At 55.3% G+C, this 17,770-nt stretch overlaps 2 gene segments (V, D, J or C); both read right to left on the minus strand.

Moving 5' to 3' along the window:
• Nucleotides 1-2,208: 2,208 nt before the first annotated feature.
• Nucleotides 2,209-15,190, minus strand: LOC119054147 (immunoglobulin heavy constant epsilon-like). The segment is given in 6 exon segments: nt 2,209-2,646; nt 2,720-3,040; nt 3,127-3,450; nt 3,610-3,915; nt 13,935-14,145; nt 15,062-15,190. Coding segments are annotated over 6 exon segments (1,632 nt in total).
• A 1,290-nt stretch (nt 15,191-16,480) lies between these two features.
• LOC119054146 (immunoglobulin heavy constant gamma 1-like) overlaps nt 16,481-17,770 on the minus strand; it is an 81,017-nt gene continuing 79,727 nt past the window's right edge. Inside the window, 3 exon segments of the C gene segment in view lie at nt 16,481-16,902; nt 16,990-17,316; nt 17,438-17,482. Coding sequence covers nt 16,574-16,902; nt 16,990-17,316; nt 17,438-17,482 — 701 coding nt within the window.

The raw sequence follows: 17,770 nt of genomic DNA on the forward strand, positions 1-17,770 counted from the left end.
AGTCATGGGTGCTCTGAGGTATCTCCTGCAGGACAGCCACCAAGATCCACCTCACCTGTGAGGAGGGTGTGCATGAGGGGCTCTGCTCTGGCTCTGTCTGCCTTTCTGGCTCTCCCAACCCACCTTCATCTGAGGAAGAGGGGTGGTGTCCCACCTTGAAAAGTGTGACTGAAGCACCATAGGTTACGCTGAGCAGGAAGAGCACCACGAAGATGAAGAGGCTGGTCCATATCCCATCCAGCTCCTCACTCTCGGCCACCCCGGCACATAGGTCCTGGAGGTCCACCTCTGTGGGTACCTGCCAGTTAGCCTTCACCAGCCTTGGGAGTCTCAGGAAGTCCCTGTGCAGCCCCCTTGGCAACTTCCCAAAGCCTCTAGTCAGTCCCACAGGAATGACATTGCAAACCCCTGCTTCGCCAAGGGTAGTTGTGTGGGAGTTCTGCCCTCTGCCATTTCCTGATCCCTACCCCTCCACATTTTCTCTTGCCCCACTCATCAAGCTTCTCTCCTTACTGCTGGTCCCCTAAGCTTGCCCTGGGGGCTTCTCACCTCAGTGTTTGCTTTGCTCACCCCCCCCAGCCCTGTGCTTACTCAGCTTCTCACTTGCTGTCCTGGGAACCCTCACAAATGGCACATATGTTGGTGACCTGAAGCCCCAGGAGGGGTCTGAGCTTCAGACACAGGCCATTGCTTCAAGAAGCTGACCTGGTCAGATGGGAGCCTGTAGCTGCCCCTGGCCCTGTGTTTGGCCCAGCGCTGTCCCCAGTGCTGTCCCTCATCCCCCAACTCTGAGGAGTTAGGTGGCCTGATGTGCAGGTGCCAGGCTTTGTGTGGAGCACAGCAGCTGGGCATCTCTGGCCTGTGTTGCACTATAGGCTAACATTTGCTGCTTTTCACATAGAATACGCATGGTGCTGCTGTGCTGGGGAGGGTGTGTGTGTTCATGCATGAACAATGGAATGTGGGTCTGGGTGGTTGGGTGTGCACATGAGTTTGGGGCCTGGGGTAGAACTGGTCTCTGGTTCTAATCCCTGCAGCCTCCAGACCCTGAGATGGGGCCAGGAGCCTGCTCTGGGGTGTAGGAAAACCCACGTCTTGGGTGTGTGAGTGTCCTGCATATGTGCCCACATGTGTCAGTGTGTGTCCTGATTGTGTGTATCCATGTGTGGCTATATGTTCCAGTGTCTGTGTCCATGTATGTCACCTGTATAGGTAGATGTCCCTTTTTGTCTGTGTGTCTGTGTGTGTCTCTGGGTGTGTCTGTGTCTTTGTGTAACATTTTTTGTGTCTGTGTTTGTGTATGTGTACGTCTGTCCATCTGTGGGTACAACTGACAGGGAGGGTTTGACTGGGGAGGCTGGGGCCACAGGAGGAAGCAGTGTGTGGCCTGCTGGGCTCCAAGCTGGGGGTGTAGGGCCTTTCCATGCTCATCTTTCCACCCCATGGCCCAAGTGTGATGGGGAGGAAGGCTCTGGGGGTGCCTGGGGCAAGAGGCAGGCCAAGGAAGATTTCTCAGGAGTGTCTGTGCAATGATTGTGCTACATGGGCACCACAGTTGGTGGGGGGTGGCACCATTGTGGGTGCAGGGCTGGCATGGTGGGTGCAGCTGCATGGGAGGCATGTTCCAGGCCCTTCCCTGGAGTTGATCTGGGGTGGGGTGAGGTGAGGGTCAGAGTGTGGCAGGGCTTGGTGCTGGCTGGCCCTGTGTGGGTTGTGGGCTGCCCCTGACCAATTCTGCTCAGGAGGAGCTAGCACGGACATTGGCAGTGGGGTTGTCTGAGTCCCAGCATGTTGGCCTCTGTGTGGGCACCTCACTCAGCTTGTGCCTCCACCCAGAAGGACCTGTGTATGCAGCTCTGAACTTGGAGTTGGGGAGCTTGTCAGTGTCTGGAGGGGCTACCAGGAACCTTGGGTACATGCCAAGGCCTTCAGGGCTCCTGAGAGGCAGTAGGTTTGGGTTGAGCTGGGGTCTCCATGGTCCCTACACCAAAACCATTCTCTGCTGTTTAGGACACCATTGAGTGGGCAGGATTGATAGTGGGGTAGCAGGGAGGCCCCTGATACAAACGGGAATGGTGGACAGAGCCACATCTTATCCCTGCCCCGCACCTCCCAGCCCTCTCTTGGTGTCCTTTCCTCTGCCCCAGACACCCTGCCCTGCCCTGCACACCCCCAAGAATGGGCACCCAGGGCTCTGCACAGGCACTGGAGTGTTTATTGACAACACTGAGCAGAAGAGCTGGCCAGCATCCTCCCAGTCCCAGCAGGATGGATGGAGCCTTGGGAGGGGCAGGAGGAATTGGCATCAATTACCAGGGCCTCTGGACACTGATTTCTCCAGGGTCCTGGAGCCTGACAGAGCCTCGTGGACCACTTGGCATGTAAACTGGCTCCTCTTCTCCCAGTCTGCCCGGCTGACCTCCAGGCGGCTGAAGATAAAGAAGGTGCGGCTGGAGCTGTTGACCTTGAGGGGCCATGTGGTGGCTTGCTGGTTGGTTGGAATCAGGGAGTTGTTGCACAGCCACTGCACAGAGATATCCGCAGGGAAGAAGTTCTGGATCAGGCAGGTGAGGGTGAGCGTGTCCTTGGTCCCCTGCTCCTCCTCAGGTGGCAGGAACACATAGACCTCAGGGACAACACGCTTGCCTGTGAACAGGTGTGGGGTTAGCCCAGGCTCCAGCAGGGTTCCAGCCCACCCCACCCCCAGCCCGAGGCTGACCATTGCCCTTGGAGATGGTGCGCACAATTTCCCTGGGCAGGTGCGGGTGGGTCAGTCTACACTCATAGGTCTCGCCCTCAATCCAGTCATTGGCCTCCACTGGCAGGGTGGACGTGACGGTGTAGGTCATGTTGAATTGGAGCTTGCTGTTCCACATGGTGTCTTTCACGAGGCCCCTGCTCTCCCGGAACCACTGCAGGGTCACACTGTCGATGCTGGCCAGGTCCACCACCAGGCAGGTGATCTTGGGTGACTTGTGAAGGTACAGGTCAAGGGGGCTGGGCGGGATCAGGTAGACGCTCACACCTCGGGGCTCAGATTCTGTGGTGTGCGAGGAGGGGCTGTGTTAGGCTACATTGGGTTCCTCTCAGCCCTGAGGTTGTGGTATCAGCATGGGGGCACTGTACCTGGGCAGTTGCGGGCATGCTTCTCAAATTTGCAGCCTTGATAGTAGACCTGGCAGGTGTAGGTTTTTTGAGATACCCATTCACCCTGGGTGATGTTTAGCTGGCTGAAGATGGAGGACAGGTTGCCCTCCTGTTTTGGGGTGCTGGTGTATGGGAACATGCTCTTGTCCATGTGTCCATCCACCAGCCAGGTGACCTTGATGTCACCTGGAGTGAAGTCGGAGATGAGGCACAGAAGCTGGATGGTGGCCTGGGTATTGCCACTGGGGTTGCAGGAAGAGTGGTACAGCTTCACAGTGGGCTGCGTGACGTTGGTGGCACACACTGGGGGAATAGGTAGTGGGCCTGATATTGGCCTCTCTGAGCCTCTGAATCCCACCTCCCAGCTGCCCAGGGATCCAGGAACCCCAGGTGTGATGCCCCCTCCCACCCAGCATGCCCCTTGTCCTCTGATAGCAGCCCCCTGGCTGCAGTTTGTCCTACCTTTCCTAACACTTATGGTCTTTTCCACAGCAGCGCCGTCATGCTCCACACTGCAGATGAACTTCTGTGTGGCCCACTCGCCTGAGGTGGTTGTCTGGCTGATGGTGGTATAGAGGCCTGTGGTCGAGTCTAAGGTGCCAGGAAGGGTCATGACACTATGTTCCAGGGACCCTGCATCCCAGGTCACATTCACAGGCTCTGGGATGTAGTCCTTGATCAGGCAGCCGAGCGTCACAGAGGTGTCCCCCATGCTGATGCTGCTGTGGCAGGGGACTAACGGGAAGATGGACGGATGCTGCCTGGAAACTGTGGGATGAAACCAGGGCCAGGTGAGTGCTGGCTCACCTCTGACCTGGGGCATTTACTCCCAAGGCCCCAGAGAAGCTGAGAAGGAGGCCTGAGGGGCAGAGGCAGGGTTGCCTAGTGGACAGAGTACTGGACTCTTGCTCCAGCCCTGGTTGCAGAATAGCCCAGGCTCATTTTGGACCCATTCCTCTTCAACAGCCTTTGATGAGCCCTGAGCTCCCACTGGAAGCTGGTTCTGTCTACACCATTGGTCAGGATCCCACCCTCAGCTTAAGTGGCTAGACTATGGGCTCTCAGGCATTACAGGCAGCAGCTAAACCTCCAGGCTGAGGCTCAGAGCCCACTGGGGTTCTGGGACCCCAAGACCCCTGGAACCAGCAAGAGGCTCCTCTGGCCTCACCCTGAGCCCTCCTATCAAGGCCTGGGGTCCCAAGGCCCCCATGCCACAGGACTCACTAGTGTGTCCCCTCCTCCACCCCACCTGATGCTCATCAGGCTCTGTTCCCTGCAATTGTGAGTGCCCCTTCCTCCATTTGTCACTGACTAGCCAGGCTTCCCTGATGTTCTCCCCTCCCTGCTGACCTCCAAGGAAGTCCAAGTCAGGCTCCATGGAGAGATGACAGGGGCACCTCAGAGCCCACTTAAAGTCTTCCCTCAGTGGGTGATTCAGCCAGCCTCTCCCTGGCATTGGGAACCTTGGAGCTCAGCCCATCCTACCCTGCTCCAGCTTCTTCCCCACTTGTCCACTCTGCTCTTATGATCCAGGTGACCCTGTGTCAGGACAGCTGGCACCAGCAACACCAACCAGCTCTGTGTGCCAGCTCTGCCCAGCCCAGCCCATTTCAGCCCAGCTCAGTTCCAGAGAGTCCCTGTTGGTCCATCCTCATCCAGGTGAGCCTGGAATAGAATATTTCCAGCTTCGATCTCATCTTACTTCAGCCTACAAAATTAAACCAACTTACTCTGACTCAGCTCGTTTCAACCTGTCAGCCAAGGACAGCCTACTCAATAAATTGAACTCAATTTTAGCACAACTAAGCCAAGACAAAAGGGACTCATAGAAGACACCACCCTGCTTGACCAGACTGAGTCCAACTCAGCTCAGCTCAGCCCAGTTAGGTTCTGCCCATTCAGTTCAACCAACTGCATCCCAGTTCAACCCTGTTCAGCACAGCTCAGCCAAGTTCAGTCCATCTTAGTCCAGTGTAGCCCAGCCCTGCCCAGCTCAGCTCAGCCCTGCCCAGTTCAACCCATTTTAGTACATTTAAGCTCTGCCCAGCTCAGCTCAGGGCAGCCACTTCAGCTCAGCTGAGCAAACTTCACCACAGCTCAGTCAGCCAAGCCCAGTTTAACCCATTTCAGCCCAGCTCATTCCAGTTCAGCCCAGGTCAGCCCAGCTCAGCTTAGCTCAGCCCAGTTCAACCCATTTTAGTCCATTTAAGCTCTTCCCAGCCCAGCTCAGGCCAGCCCACTTCAGCTCAGCTGAGCAAACTTCACCACAGCTCAGCCAGCCCAGCTCATTCCAGCTCAGCTCAGCTCAGCTTAGCTCAGTTCAGCCCAATTAATTCCAGCTCTGCTCTGCTCTGCTCAGCTCTGTCCAGCTCAGCTCAGTCCAGTTCAACCCAGTTCATTCCAGATTAGCCAGCTCTCCTCAGCTCACCTCAGCCCAGTTCAACCCACTTTAGCCCACCTCAGTTCAGCTTAGCTAAACCCAGCTCAGCTTTGGTCATTTGGCTCAGTCCACTTCAACCCAGTACTGTCCAGTTTATTCCAGCCCAGCTTAGCTCAGCTCCACTCAATTCAGCTCAGGTTATTACAAGGTCAGCCCAGGTCAACCCCAATCAAGCTCAGCTCAGCTCACCTCATCTCAGCTTAGACCATTTTAGCCCACCTCAGCTCAGCTGAGTTCTTTTGAGTTCAGCTCAGTTTAGGTCAGTTTAGCCCTCTTAATTCCTGCTCAGTGCAGCCCAGCTCAGCGTACTTCATATCAGCACAGCACAGCTCACCTTAGCTCAACCCAGCTCAGCTCAGCTTGGCTCAGGTCATTCAGCTCAGCCCACTTCAACCCAGTTCTGCCCAGTTTGTTCCAGCCCACCTCAGCTCAGTCCAGTTCAGCTCAACCCAGCTCAGCTCAGCTCAGCTCAGCCCTGCCCAGTTCAGCCTAGCTCAATTCAGCCTAGCTCAATTCAGCCTATTTCAGCTTATTTAAGCCTAGTTCAGTCCATTTCATTCCAGCTCTGCTCAGATCATCTCAGCCTTGCCCCGGTGTGTCACACTCAGCAGAGAACTGCTCAGTCTTGCCCAGCCATGCCCAAGTAGGCCAAAGTAGCCTATTCCACCCACCTTTCCTTCTCTAACTTGATCCTGTGCTGCTAAGCCCAGCTTCCCCCAACTCTACCCTGCTCAGTTCGGCAGACTCCAGCCAAGTTCAAGTCAGCATCATTCAGCTGAGGTGTGTCTAGCTCAGCTCAGCCAACTTAGGCCAGTCCATTCCAGGCTACCCCAGCTCTGCTCAGTTGGATTAGCCTAACTATGACCTAGCCTAGCCTAGCCTGACTATTTTCACCCAAATCAGCCCAGTCTGAGACAGCCCAGCTCAGTGCAGCCTGGCCTACCTCAGTGCATCAAGGCCAGTATGGCTGAGGTCTGGCCAGATTGACCATCCTGGCCCAATTGAGCTGAGAATACTTCATCTCCTTTTAAATGACTGTTCACTCAAGCCACAGTTGGCACAACCCAGATCAGTCCATATTAGCTTTGTCAGGCCTGCCCAGCTCAGGACAGGAGATGTGGCACCAGGCCAGCCTGCTGTGTTGTCCAACACAGGAATGACTAGCTCTCTGATGTCCCTCTAGCTGGTGGTTTCCCTCCTAGCTGTTCTACACCAAACCCACTGTCCACATGATCCCTGACCCTTGGCCTTGGGCCCTGATGAGCCCTGTTCTCTCTGAGGGTCTTTATTCCTTGTCTTCTCCAAGTTGGCTTTGGTCTTTCTCTTGCTTCCTTGTGTTTCCATTCAGGTGAGGGGCTGCTAAAAGATCAGCTGTGACCAGGATACTCAGTCCATGCTGGGTGGGCAGTCAGATGTATGCTTCCTGGCCGTGGCCTGACAGCTTGCCCTTCAGAGCTGCCTGGACCAGCCCCAGAGTTGGGGCAACTGGACTGCTGGGATCTTCTGTCAGGTGCTTGGTTGGCATGGTGACCAGCATGTCCTTTCCCCACCCTCTGTGGCTTCCTGGATAAATAGGCTCCTAGGAGAGGTCAGTCATTAAAAAACATTGTAGTTATTTTTAAATCCAGACTAGAGGGCTGGGGGGAGGAGAACTGTGCCTCAACGCTCTCTACTAAAAATGGAGTGGGAACCCCCGGGGACTGCAGCCCTGGAAGTTCCCTTCTTTTTGTGTTCTTGGGAAGTTGATGGAGAGACTGTCTCAGCAAGGCTCTTGAGTCCTCACTGAGGAGCTCTTGGTTCTGGACACTGAACCTTGGCCCTGCTTCCACTGTTCATTTCCAGCCTCTCTCCCAGATTCTATCAGCAACCACCGGGGTCACCTGGCTGCCTGAGGAGAGAGTAGGCACCAGGCCCCCCACCCCTAGTCTCTGGCAGGAAAAGGCTCTGACTCTTGTGCTTGACACATGGAGACCTTGTGGGCCATGTGGGCAGATGTGCAAGCAGGAACTCCTGCTGACATGCAGGTCTTTGTGTTTTGTGTGTGTGTGCACCAGCAGGAGCCAGCTCTCTGTGTGTGTGTGAGTCTATGGGTCACCTGAGATCCTTGGCCCTTACTCCCACATCATCCTCCTGCATCTGGGCCCCCATCAGGGCTGCCACTGGTGGCATGACCAGGGAGGGCTGGAGGGACCTGGGAAAGGTTGCCATGACTATGAGGTTGGCTGATGGCTCTGAAAAAACCCTCCAGCCCATAAAGCCTGGGGGCACTGTGCCACATTCCTTCTTCAGGTGGCTTCTGAGGGTGTGAGGAACACAGAATGGCCTAGAGTTGCCCATGGTATCCAACTCTGACCTGTAGAAGCAGCCAGCCCACCATCAACACTCCACTAATCTATGCCTTGTCTTCATGTCGTGAACATGTCTAGCAGGCCTGTGTGTCCCCAGAACCCCAAGAAGGACACCCCCCACTCACACATGTGGGATGCCATGGGAGCCTGCCATTCCATCTCATTGGTGTGAGCTGCTCAGAGGAGATGTGCATAGTTTTAAAGAATGAGACATCAGGACCCCATCCCCTGGCCTTCGGACACCTTGGGCCAGAGGTCCCCATGCAAGGAGGCAGAGAGGAGATGGCTTGGTCAGGCCTGGTGGTCTTGGAAGACCCAGGACTGCTGCATGGCAGATAGGGTTGGGTGGGCTAACCAGAAGAAGGACCCAGCTGGAGCCCTCTGACCCCTGGGGCAGACTGTCTTGTTCTGTCACACCTTGCCCTTGGCCCTAGAGGCAGATGCTCTGTGGGTGGCAGACTTAGGAAGATAGAGTTCCTTTGAAGAACCTGTGGTTCTGAGAGAAGCCACAAGGCTAAAGCAGGCATAGCGCCAGCTGGGTATCATGGTGGGTCCAGGTGAGGTGGGGCCAGGCATGCAGACTGCACATGTGGGAATGTGCATGGCTCAGGGCTCCCCCTCGTCTGCCCTGGCCCCTGAGAATTCCTTCCCATTCTCCCTGAGCTGTGGGCAGGAGGGGCCTGGAACTCAGTCTGAGCCAGCCTCCTGGTTTATTCCTTACATCCCAGAATGTGCTAGGTAGCTGGTGTAGGGCAGAGAGGCATGTAGGAGGTGGGCACCATTTCCAGCCTTGGCCACCCCTGGTGCCCATTGGTCTTGGAGCAGAACAGTTTCCACAGTTCAGCTCAGCTCTGGGTATACAGGTTTTGCTGCCCCATTCCCCCTGGGATTGTGGCCCTGCCCCAACCTTGAGGAATCACCCTTGACCTGCCCACTCTGTTTAGGGTTGGGCCTGGGTGCCCCCAGTCCTGCAGGCATGTGCCCCAGCCTCCACAGCCACCTTGCCATTGCCCCAATCTGGTGGTCCTGTACTGCAGGACACAGGACAGAGTCTACATCTAAATAAGCTGTGTCTCAGCTGCATGCAATATGTGAGTGTATGCATCTGTGTGGCATGCTCATGTATATGTGTCTCCATGGGCATGCATGTGTGCATGTGTGAGTGTGGGTTTGTGTGCTGTCCCAGGTGGGAGGTGTTGCTGGGCGTCCACAGGAGTCCTCAGTGCTGGAGGATGTGGTGAAGCCTGGAGCTGGGAGCCTGCCTGGACAGGGCCGGCTGAGGCTTCTTGCTCCTTAATGACCTAGGTAAGGTGGGCCCAGAACGGGTTCCCACTTGGTTAGAAAGTTACAAGTAAGCTGGGATGTGGGAACTGGCAGGAGGTTAGACAGGGCCTGGAGAGAGAGCATGAGATGAGTGGGCTTTGAGCCTGAGCAGTTTGAAAACCCATTTTGAGGCTAGACCTCAGTGGGAGGGCCTGGATTGGGGAGAGAGGGGACCAATGGGCTGCTTGGAGGGAGCCAGGTTGCAAGTGTTTCTCAGACCCTTACGCACAGGATACCACCAGCCTTTAGACTCCCCAGACTTAGCTGGGGACTCAGTGTCCCTGACCCCTGGGTTGAGGGTCAAGCTCCAGAGTTCTCCTGGACAGTGAGACCAGCTGGCCCTTTTGTTGACCTTGGTAGTGGCCCAAGAAACAGGCCTGTGAATTCTCTGGTTCTTCCACATACTGCCTGTTCCCAGGGGCTGGCCTTGACCCATCTCCATCCTGGGAATGACTAACTGACTGACAACCACCCCAGGCTCCCGGCCACCCACTCACTCCACCCCAGGACAGCCCTGTATATGGTACCTACCTTCCCCGTGAGGGTGCCACACTCTGATCTTTGGAAAGTAGTGTCTCCTGTTTTAATTTAAATGTTCCCATTAGTCAGGAGCTTAACTATCTCCTCAGGCACTCAGGAGACATATGCACCTACTTGTCTTTGCTCTTACTGTGTTTCTTAAAGGTGCTCCTGATGACCTCTTGGAACTCTGCAAGGCAATCATTCCAAATGCCAGTTCCTGGTTTGTTTCACATTTGTTTTATCAATTAATCCCTATCTCCTTGCATTGCTTATCATGGCCTCCTTTAACAGAAATTCTTATGTAGTCACTGATAGATTGATTTTAGAGAAAGAGGAAGGGGGAGAGAGAGAGACAGACAGACAGACATACATTGATTTGTTGTTCCTCTTATTTATGCGGTCATTGGTTGATTCCTGTATGTGCTCTGAAGAGGGATCAAACCTACAACCTCCTCCTACTATAGAGACACTCTAACCAGCTTAGCTATGCATCCAGGGCAATTTAACAGAAATTCTCGATTTCTATGTCATCAAATTCATTGGCTTTCACCCTCAGGCTTGTGTCTTTGGCGGTTGAAGAACCCTGTTACCAACTGTAGGAGTGTCCTGTGGCTCCTGTAGCAAAATGCCACAAATGTGGGGGTGTAAAACTGAACGAACTCATTCCCTTCCATTCTGGATGGTAGCAGTCCAACACTACACTTTGAGCAGGGATAACCTCCCTCCAAATGCTCCAGGGAGCATCTGGAAGCTACTGGCATCACTCCAATCTGTTTCCGTCTTCACATGGCCTCCTGCCTCACATGTTTCTGTGTGTCATGTCCTCTTCTAAGGCCACCAGTAATTAGACTTGGGGCCCATGCAAAATTTAGAAGGACCTCAAGACCCTTAACCTAGTGTTATTTGTGAAGATCCTATTTCCAAATGAGTCAACCAGACCAAGGCTGTCTCCAGCTCTCCCAGCCTGGCTGGTCCAGTTTTTATTGACTTTGGGTGGCATCCACATGGAAACAGTCCTCCTGTGGGGCTTCCATCACACACCCCTATAGGGTGCGAAGCAGCAGTCAGGGCTCAGTTGTCCATCCCACCTCTCAGGATTTCCCACTGGTGTCCACTGCCTGACCTGGCCTCACTCACTGTTCACCAAGTTTCTGCAAACAGCCAAGCTTTTTCTGAGCCCTCCATGTGTGGGTATGATAGTCTGCAGGGGCAAAATACTTTTGCAATGATGTTTTGTGCAAATGCTAACATTTATAGGGAGAGTATCCCTGAACCTCTCATCATTTACTCTTACTCTTCGGAATTGTCCAATCTGTAAATGCATCTCAAAAGCCGACAGACAGACACACATAAAACCAACCCAGATGGAATTTTTATTGGAGTACATGGCAAAGTAGTGGGGTCACAGAGCCCCAAATCATATTGATGCTGTGACCCATGTGACCTCTCCTCCACCCAGGCCCCATGTGTGCTGGTCCCAGGCTATCAGGCCCTGCTGCACCTTCAACATGGCATCTGCTGGTGACAGCCCACCATCAACAGAGGAGGCCAGAGGAGCTGTAGGCTCCTGGGTAGAGAGACACGTGTGGGTCTCGCTCTGGAGGCCAAGTAAGTGTGGGAAGGGGAGTGTGGTGAGTTCTGCAGCAACAAGGCACCCTGATGGATCCTGATGGTGCGTACTTGAGTGTGTGTGTGATGGGAAGGCCTCTGTGTGTGTGCAAGCACCTGTGTGTGTGAATGTGTAAAACACAGAGGTATGAATGCTGGAGCTGGTGCTCAGACTGTGGGCTGCACCTGGTGAGGAAGGGCCTCAGGGCTCACGTAGGCACTGCTGTAGGGGCTCAAGCACAGGTAGTCTTGAGAAGAGGTGGTCTAGGAGAGGTTTGGGGCCCTGTGTGCAATGTTCGTGGGTGGTCATGGGTGGGAGCCTCAGGGTTGGAGGTCAGTCCCTGAGGGCACTCCTGCCAGGAGGACTAAGGCTGTAGTCCAAGGCAGGGCCTCCTGTTTAGCAAGGAGGACACTGTGTCAGTGGTGTGGATATGATCCTGAAGAAGGTATGAGCTGGCTAGAGGTGCCTGCCTTGGTCTTAGAGATGGAAGTGATGGGGCAGGGCCTGGGGACAGAGAGGTAGAGGGGGCTAAATTAAGTGTAAGAGATGAAGGGGGTGGGGTGACCCTCAGTACAATCATCTGGATCCCTGGAGTCATGGAGACCCCCAGCCTGCCTGGCTGGCTTCTGGCAGGCCAGATACGCTACTGGACTCCTGCTAGCCATGCCACTGACTCCTGTGGGTGATCCGGCTGCCAATGGAGCAAAGATGCTCCAAGCTGGAGTGGCACTTCCCCATCACCTTGGGTCTCTGGCGCTGTCCTGGTAGAGGCCCTTCCTCAATATCCCCCATGCTGGAGCCCACCCCAGTCCATGGAGGTCTACGTCTGTCCCAGCCAACACCGGGCACACCCACCTTCCTGTCTTGGAGCTTTTACTGAGAAGGGCTGAAAGCTGAGCACTGCCTTGGCCCCCAAAGGCTGTGTCTCCACAGCCCAAGGGCCTGGCCAGGAAGGATGGGCCTTGCCCCATCTCTGTGAAGGACAGCCCTCATTTATCATCTCTGGCCTGTTGGCCATCATTAGTCTGTGGCATCTACCTGGACCACCTTCCTCACCCTTCCTGGAGGCCCCCACCCCCCACCCTCCTGGGAGTTGCTTGTCTACCCTGTGCAAACCCAAGTCAAATTCAGGTCTTGGGACCTCTCCCCTGATGGTGTCTCACTGCCCACATCTGTGCGGACACCAGGACAGGCAGCCCTTCTGGCCTGGCCTTCACTGCCCCTCCCACCCGATCCCTGTTCCTTACACCCACTCTCCTGTTTGGGGCTGAATTGTTGCCCCCACGTTCACATGTTGAAGTGCTAACCCCTGCACCTGAGAATGTGATTGGATTTGGAAACAAGGTCTTTGGAGAAGTAATAAGTTAACGTGAGGTCAATAAGATGGGTCCTAATCCAATATGACTGGTGTCCTAATAAGAGGAGGAGATTGGGACAGGGACACACAGAAGGATGGCCATATGAGAACACAGAGGAGGTGGCCATCCACAAGCCCAGGAGAGAGGCCTCCAAAGGCTATCCCTGTGATACCTTCCCATGGGACCTCTGGCTCCTGGACAGGGACAGAATCTATGCCCCCTGTTTCATCCCCCAGTCTGTGTTGACTGACACACCCAACATGTGTGCCCTGGTTCTTGCCACAGGCTGCCTGCTTCCAGCCCCTTGTGCTTGTGCAACCCCGGTGCCCCCTTGTTTCTGGGCTACCTTCCTCACTGCGTGGGAGCCAGGAGGGCAGGAAGAGATGGAGGGCTGGCAGGTTCTGGTGCAGGGAGAGTGGGTAGGGGAGATGCATGACTCGGCCAGGCTGTGGATTTTGTGACTTGTTGCCAACACCAGAAAACTCAGATGAGTTATGGAATTTTTAGGATGTTTTATTGTCATAAAAAACTAAAAACAGTAAAGAAAACTAATGAGATCCAGCAAATAAAAAAGAAAAGAAAAAGCAACCCAAGCTATAATGTGGCTTTTCCTTTGAGTAATCTCTCTCTGCACATCCCCTATACTCATGGGGTCTACATCTCCCTCTCTCCTGTCTAGATAAGCCAACGTGGCTCTTGTTGGAGATCTGGACCTCCGCCCAGCCCACCCTGCTTGTTCCCCATGACAGGGGGAATGCTCTGCTTTGTTAAGTACTCTGGACTCTCATGACTCTCCCCCATTGGAGCAGGGGGAGGCCCTGGGAAGGGGTGAGGTGGCAGGACTCACATGCCCTACACCCACTTTCCTGCTTTTCTGCCACTATGTACCTCAATGCCCATATCCTTGGCCTCCTCTGTCCACTAAGGAGGCTGTGTCCCACCTGCTTGGGGACCTGGTAACCAGGCCCCTACCCAGGACGGTTGTAGGTAGACACCACCTCTTCCTAGGCAGTACTTCCCAGCACCCCTGGGCCCCTGCAGCAGCCTGGCCCAAGCACCTCTCTGAGGGTCTCCTCTAGTGGTAGTCATCTAGGTGACCACTAGAGCCCATCCCAAAGCTCCCCTGGTGGGCAATCAGTACCCTTACAGAACTCCAGCCCCCAAACTTCCAGAACTTTGGACCCTACCCAATGGGCTCCAGGAATACAGGGCCCCCACCTCCTCCAGGTAGACTTGGGTGCTGACCCCAGGCAGAGCCATCCTGGGATGGGAATACCCCACACTGATGCTCTTGGTGTCCACATGGCCCCTGGCGATGTCCTGGGGACTGCCATGCAGAAGCCAGCAGGTGTCCATCAGCTCAGACTGGGGGCAGAACCTGCTGTCTACCTGGTTATCCTAAGGGATGGGTCAAAGGGCAGGATGCAGCCTAGGATGGCTGTGAAACCAGATGGCAGAAGCACAGGCCCAGGGTGGCCATGGGGTCAGAAGGTGGTGAGGTCAAATTCAGCAAGGTCCAAGGGTGGAGGAGCAGGCCTGAGCAGCAGGTTGAACAGCATGAACCAGTAGACCCAGGTCCTGTGCAGGTTGGGGGCAGTTCTGGATGCCTGCCCCAGAGGGCTGGCACTAAGCCCCCTGTCCAATCATGTTCCTGTAGTCAGGGACAATGGTCCGCTTCAGCTCCACCACCGAAGAAAAGATCCACTTCACCTGCAGGGAGTGAGTGCCCAGGACCTCTCATCAGCCTCCATGGGGCTGGGGAGGACTGAGTGAGGATGGCATGGAGACAGGGAGCAACTGTGTGGGAACAGTGAGAAACAATGAGGAACAATGGGTGATAACATGGGGACAATGACAGACTGTGAGTGTCAGTGTGGGGACAACGTGGAGACAGCATGGCGGGTATGTGGACAGTGTGTACATGGCATAGAGGCAGTGTAGGGACAACATGGGGTCAGTGTGGGGACAGTGTGAGGACAATGTGGGACAGCATGGGGACATCATAGCATCAGTGTGGGGACAATGTTTGTTCAGCATGGGGCAGTATGGGGACAGAATGGGGCCAGTGTGGAAGCAATTTGGGGACAGCGTGGGAACAGTGTGGCAACAGCAGAGGGAGTGTGCAGACAACATGGGGTCAGTGGGGGGAAAACGTGAGGAAGATATGGGGACAATGCGGGGTGGTGTGTGGACAATTTGTGGACCTCGTGAGGATGGCATGAGGATGGTGTGGGGACAGAGTGGGGACAGCATGAGGACAGTGTGCAGACAGCAGGGGGATAGCATGGAGACAATATGGGGATGGCAGGCCCACCTTGAAAAGGGTGACCGTGGCACTGTAGCACACGCTGAGCAGGAAGAGGGTGATGAAGATGGAGATGGTGGTCCATAGCCCGTCCAGCTCTCCATCCTGGGCCTCTGCACAGCTCTCGTCCAGGAGCATCCCTGGACAGAGAGGAGGAGGTCAGTGCTGGTGGCCATGGGAGGCTGGCTTGGGGCTGGTAGGGCCTCAGAATCTCTTCTGTGACAGGGTGGAGCCCTCCCAGACTGGGCCAGTGGAACCCAGCTTCCCCATCCTCTACCTCAGGCCCCAGATCTCAACCTGGCCCAGGGGGTTGCCCCTTTCCTCTCTGAAGCCCCCACTGGGCCTTGTGCAGATGAGGTGAGCTGACCTCTCAGTCCAGTCTGTTCTGCAGTCCCCCAGCTCTCTGCCTTCCCCACAGGGTTCAGAGGGTGGGAGGGGCCCCTGCCCTAGGAAGAGCTAGCGCCAGGTCAATGTTGGGTGTGCTGAGGCAGAAAGGCCAGCCCAAGGGCTGGTCTGGGTATAGTGGGGAGGATTTTTGCACACTGAACAAGGAGCGTGGTATCTGAGCTGGTCAGTGTGTGTGTGAGCTACTGGGTGGGCCCTGGGGCATTGGAGGTGGTGGGGTTGGGCTGGTGTCCCTGGTATGGGTAAGGACCTGCTGTGTTCTGTGACCTGGGCCTGTGCAGTGTGTCTAATAGGAGGCTCCAGAGTAAAGCCTGTGTGCACACATGCATGTGTGTGCTTGTAGTAAGTGCATGTGTATGCGAAAGTGGCCATGTGAGCTGGTGCTGGTCAGTGGGAGTAACTATTTTTCGGTAGGCCCGGGCTCAGCATCCATGTGGGCATTTGGATAGTACCTCCCGTTGGGCTCCAGAGTGCCTGTTTCTGCCCCTTTGGGGTAATAGGGTGAGCATCCTTCTGAGTAGACAGGCCTGGCCCCAGGCAGGAGAAGGCTGGGCTGAGCCCCCTAGTCAGAGGGAGGGTGGGAGACCTGCTTTCCAGAGTGAGACAGGGCCTATTCCCACACCATGGGCCAGACCTCCTTCTATCTGGGCACAGAGCCACCTTACAGAACCTGGGAGAGGTGCAGTGGACTGGAAACCCTAGAAAGAAGAACAGCAAGGTCCCACAGCACAGGCTCATATAGAAGTGGGGAACACTGGGCTCTCATGTCCCAGAGGGGATCCAGAGGGGGATCCAGAGGGGTTTCTCCTGTTCCCTGTCTACTCCTCCAGTCCAGAGTAGTTGCTGGCTAGGGAGGAGGCTGGAGGAGTGGCCTCTATTGGTGAAGCCCCGTCCCCTCTTGCTGGTGCCTGCAGACCTGGAGGCTTGGGTTCCACCCAAGTGGGACCACCCGGTTCCCCTTCATGGTGACAACCAGCCACAGAGCCCAGCCTGGGCTCTGCCTTGGAAAGAACTGTGACAGTGTGGCAGGGTCCCAGGGCAGCGCTGGGTGCTTTATTTAATGCTGAGCCTGGGGCATGTACATGGGGTGGGGTCGCTGGGTAATGGGCACGTTGCTCATTTACCCGGAGTCTGGGAGATGGACTTCTGGGTGTAGTGATTGTGCAGAGCCTCGTGCATCACTGCACATGTGAAGGTCTGTCCCTGCATCCACCTAGCTTTTTCCACCGAGAGCTTGCTGTACAGGAAGTAGAAACCATCCTTGTCCTTCATCGGCGGGGTTGTAGTATACTTGGTCTCTGGCTCTGGCTTCCCATTGTTCTGCCACTCCACATTGATTTCTGTCGGGTAGAAGTCTTTGACCAGGCAGGTCACACTGACAGTGCTCTTGGACAGCTCGTCCATGTGTGGGGCCAGGACATACACCTGGGGCTCCTGGGCTTGTCCTGTGGGATGGGGTCAGCACAGATGGTCACTTTCAGGTAGGAGTCTGGCCCCCCAGGACCCACCCCTCACCTGTCTGCTGTCCCTACCTGGGGTCTTGGAGATGGTCTTCTCAATGGGGGATGGGAGAGACCCACTGTTGACCTTGCACTTGAACTTTTTGCCGTTCAGCCAGTCCTGGTGTGCGACTGAGAAGGCATCGACCACACGGTAGGTGCTGTTGAACTGCTGCTCCTCTGCCTTTGTCTTAGCTGTTCTCTTCTTTTCGCCATCCACATACCAGGTGAACTCTACTTCGAGGTCATCTGGGGCCACATCCACCACCATACATGTGACCTTGGGCGTCAGGGAGATCATGAGGATGTCCTTGGGTTTCGGGGGAAAGATAAAGACCGAAGGCCCTCCTGAGGACTCAACTATTGGTGTAAAAGATACAGTGGACAGAGGTCAGTATCTAGAAGGGCCTCCCTTGGACACTCATTCCCTGCCATGGGCCACACCTGGGCTCGGACCACCTCCTTGGCATGGCTGACTCACCTGGGCATGTGCATGGATTTGGTTCATGTTCTGAGGGCACTGGAACTGTAGAGAGAGCACACTGATGGTTACTGAGGCCTAGGTGTAGTTACTAAGCCCTGGGGTTGTGTTTAGGTCAGAGCCAGAACTTAGCAGGTGTGAGACCATCATCCTTCTCCAGGGTCCCTGAGGCTGGGGTAAGGATGTCCAGCCTGTGCCCACCCTGCGCCTGGTAGAAATGCCCAGAGTTCTCATCCCTGAGCTTGAGTGGCCTTCAGGATAGGCTTCAGACTGTCAGTGCCTCCCCCTACTGCTCTAGGCTAGGACAGCCATCCCTGTTTCATGGTATGTCCA

This window comes from Artibeus jamaicensis, unplaced genomic scaffold, assembly GCF_021234435.1.
Source record: "Artibeus jamaicensis isolate MK-2021 breed Jamaican fruit bat unplaced genomic scaffold, CSHL_Jam_final contig_801, whole genome shotgun sequence".
Lineage (NCBI taxonomy): Eukaryota > Metazoa > Chordata > Mammalia > Chiroptera > Phyllostomidae > Artibeus > Artibeus jamaicensis.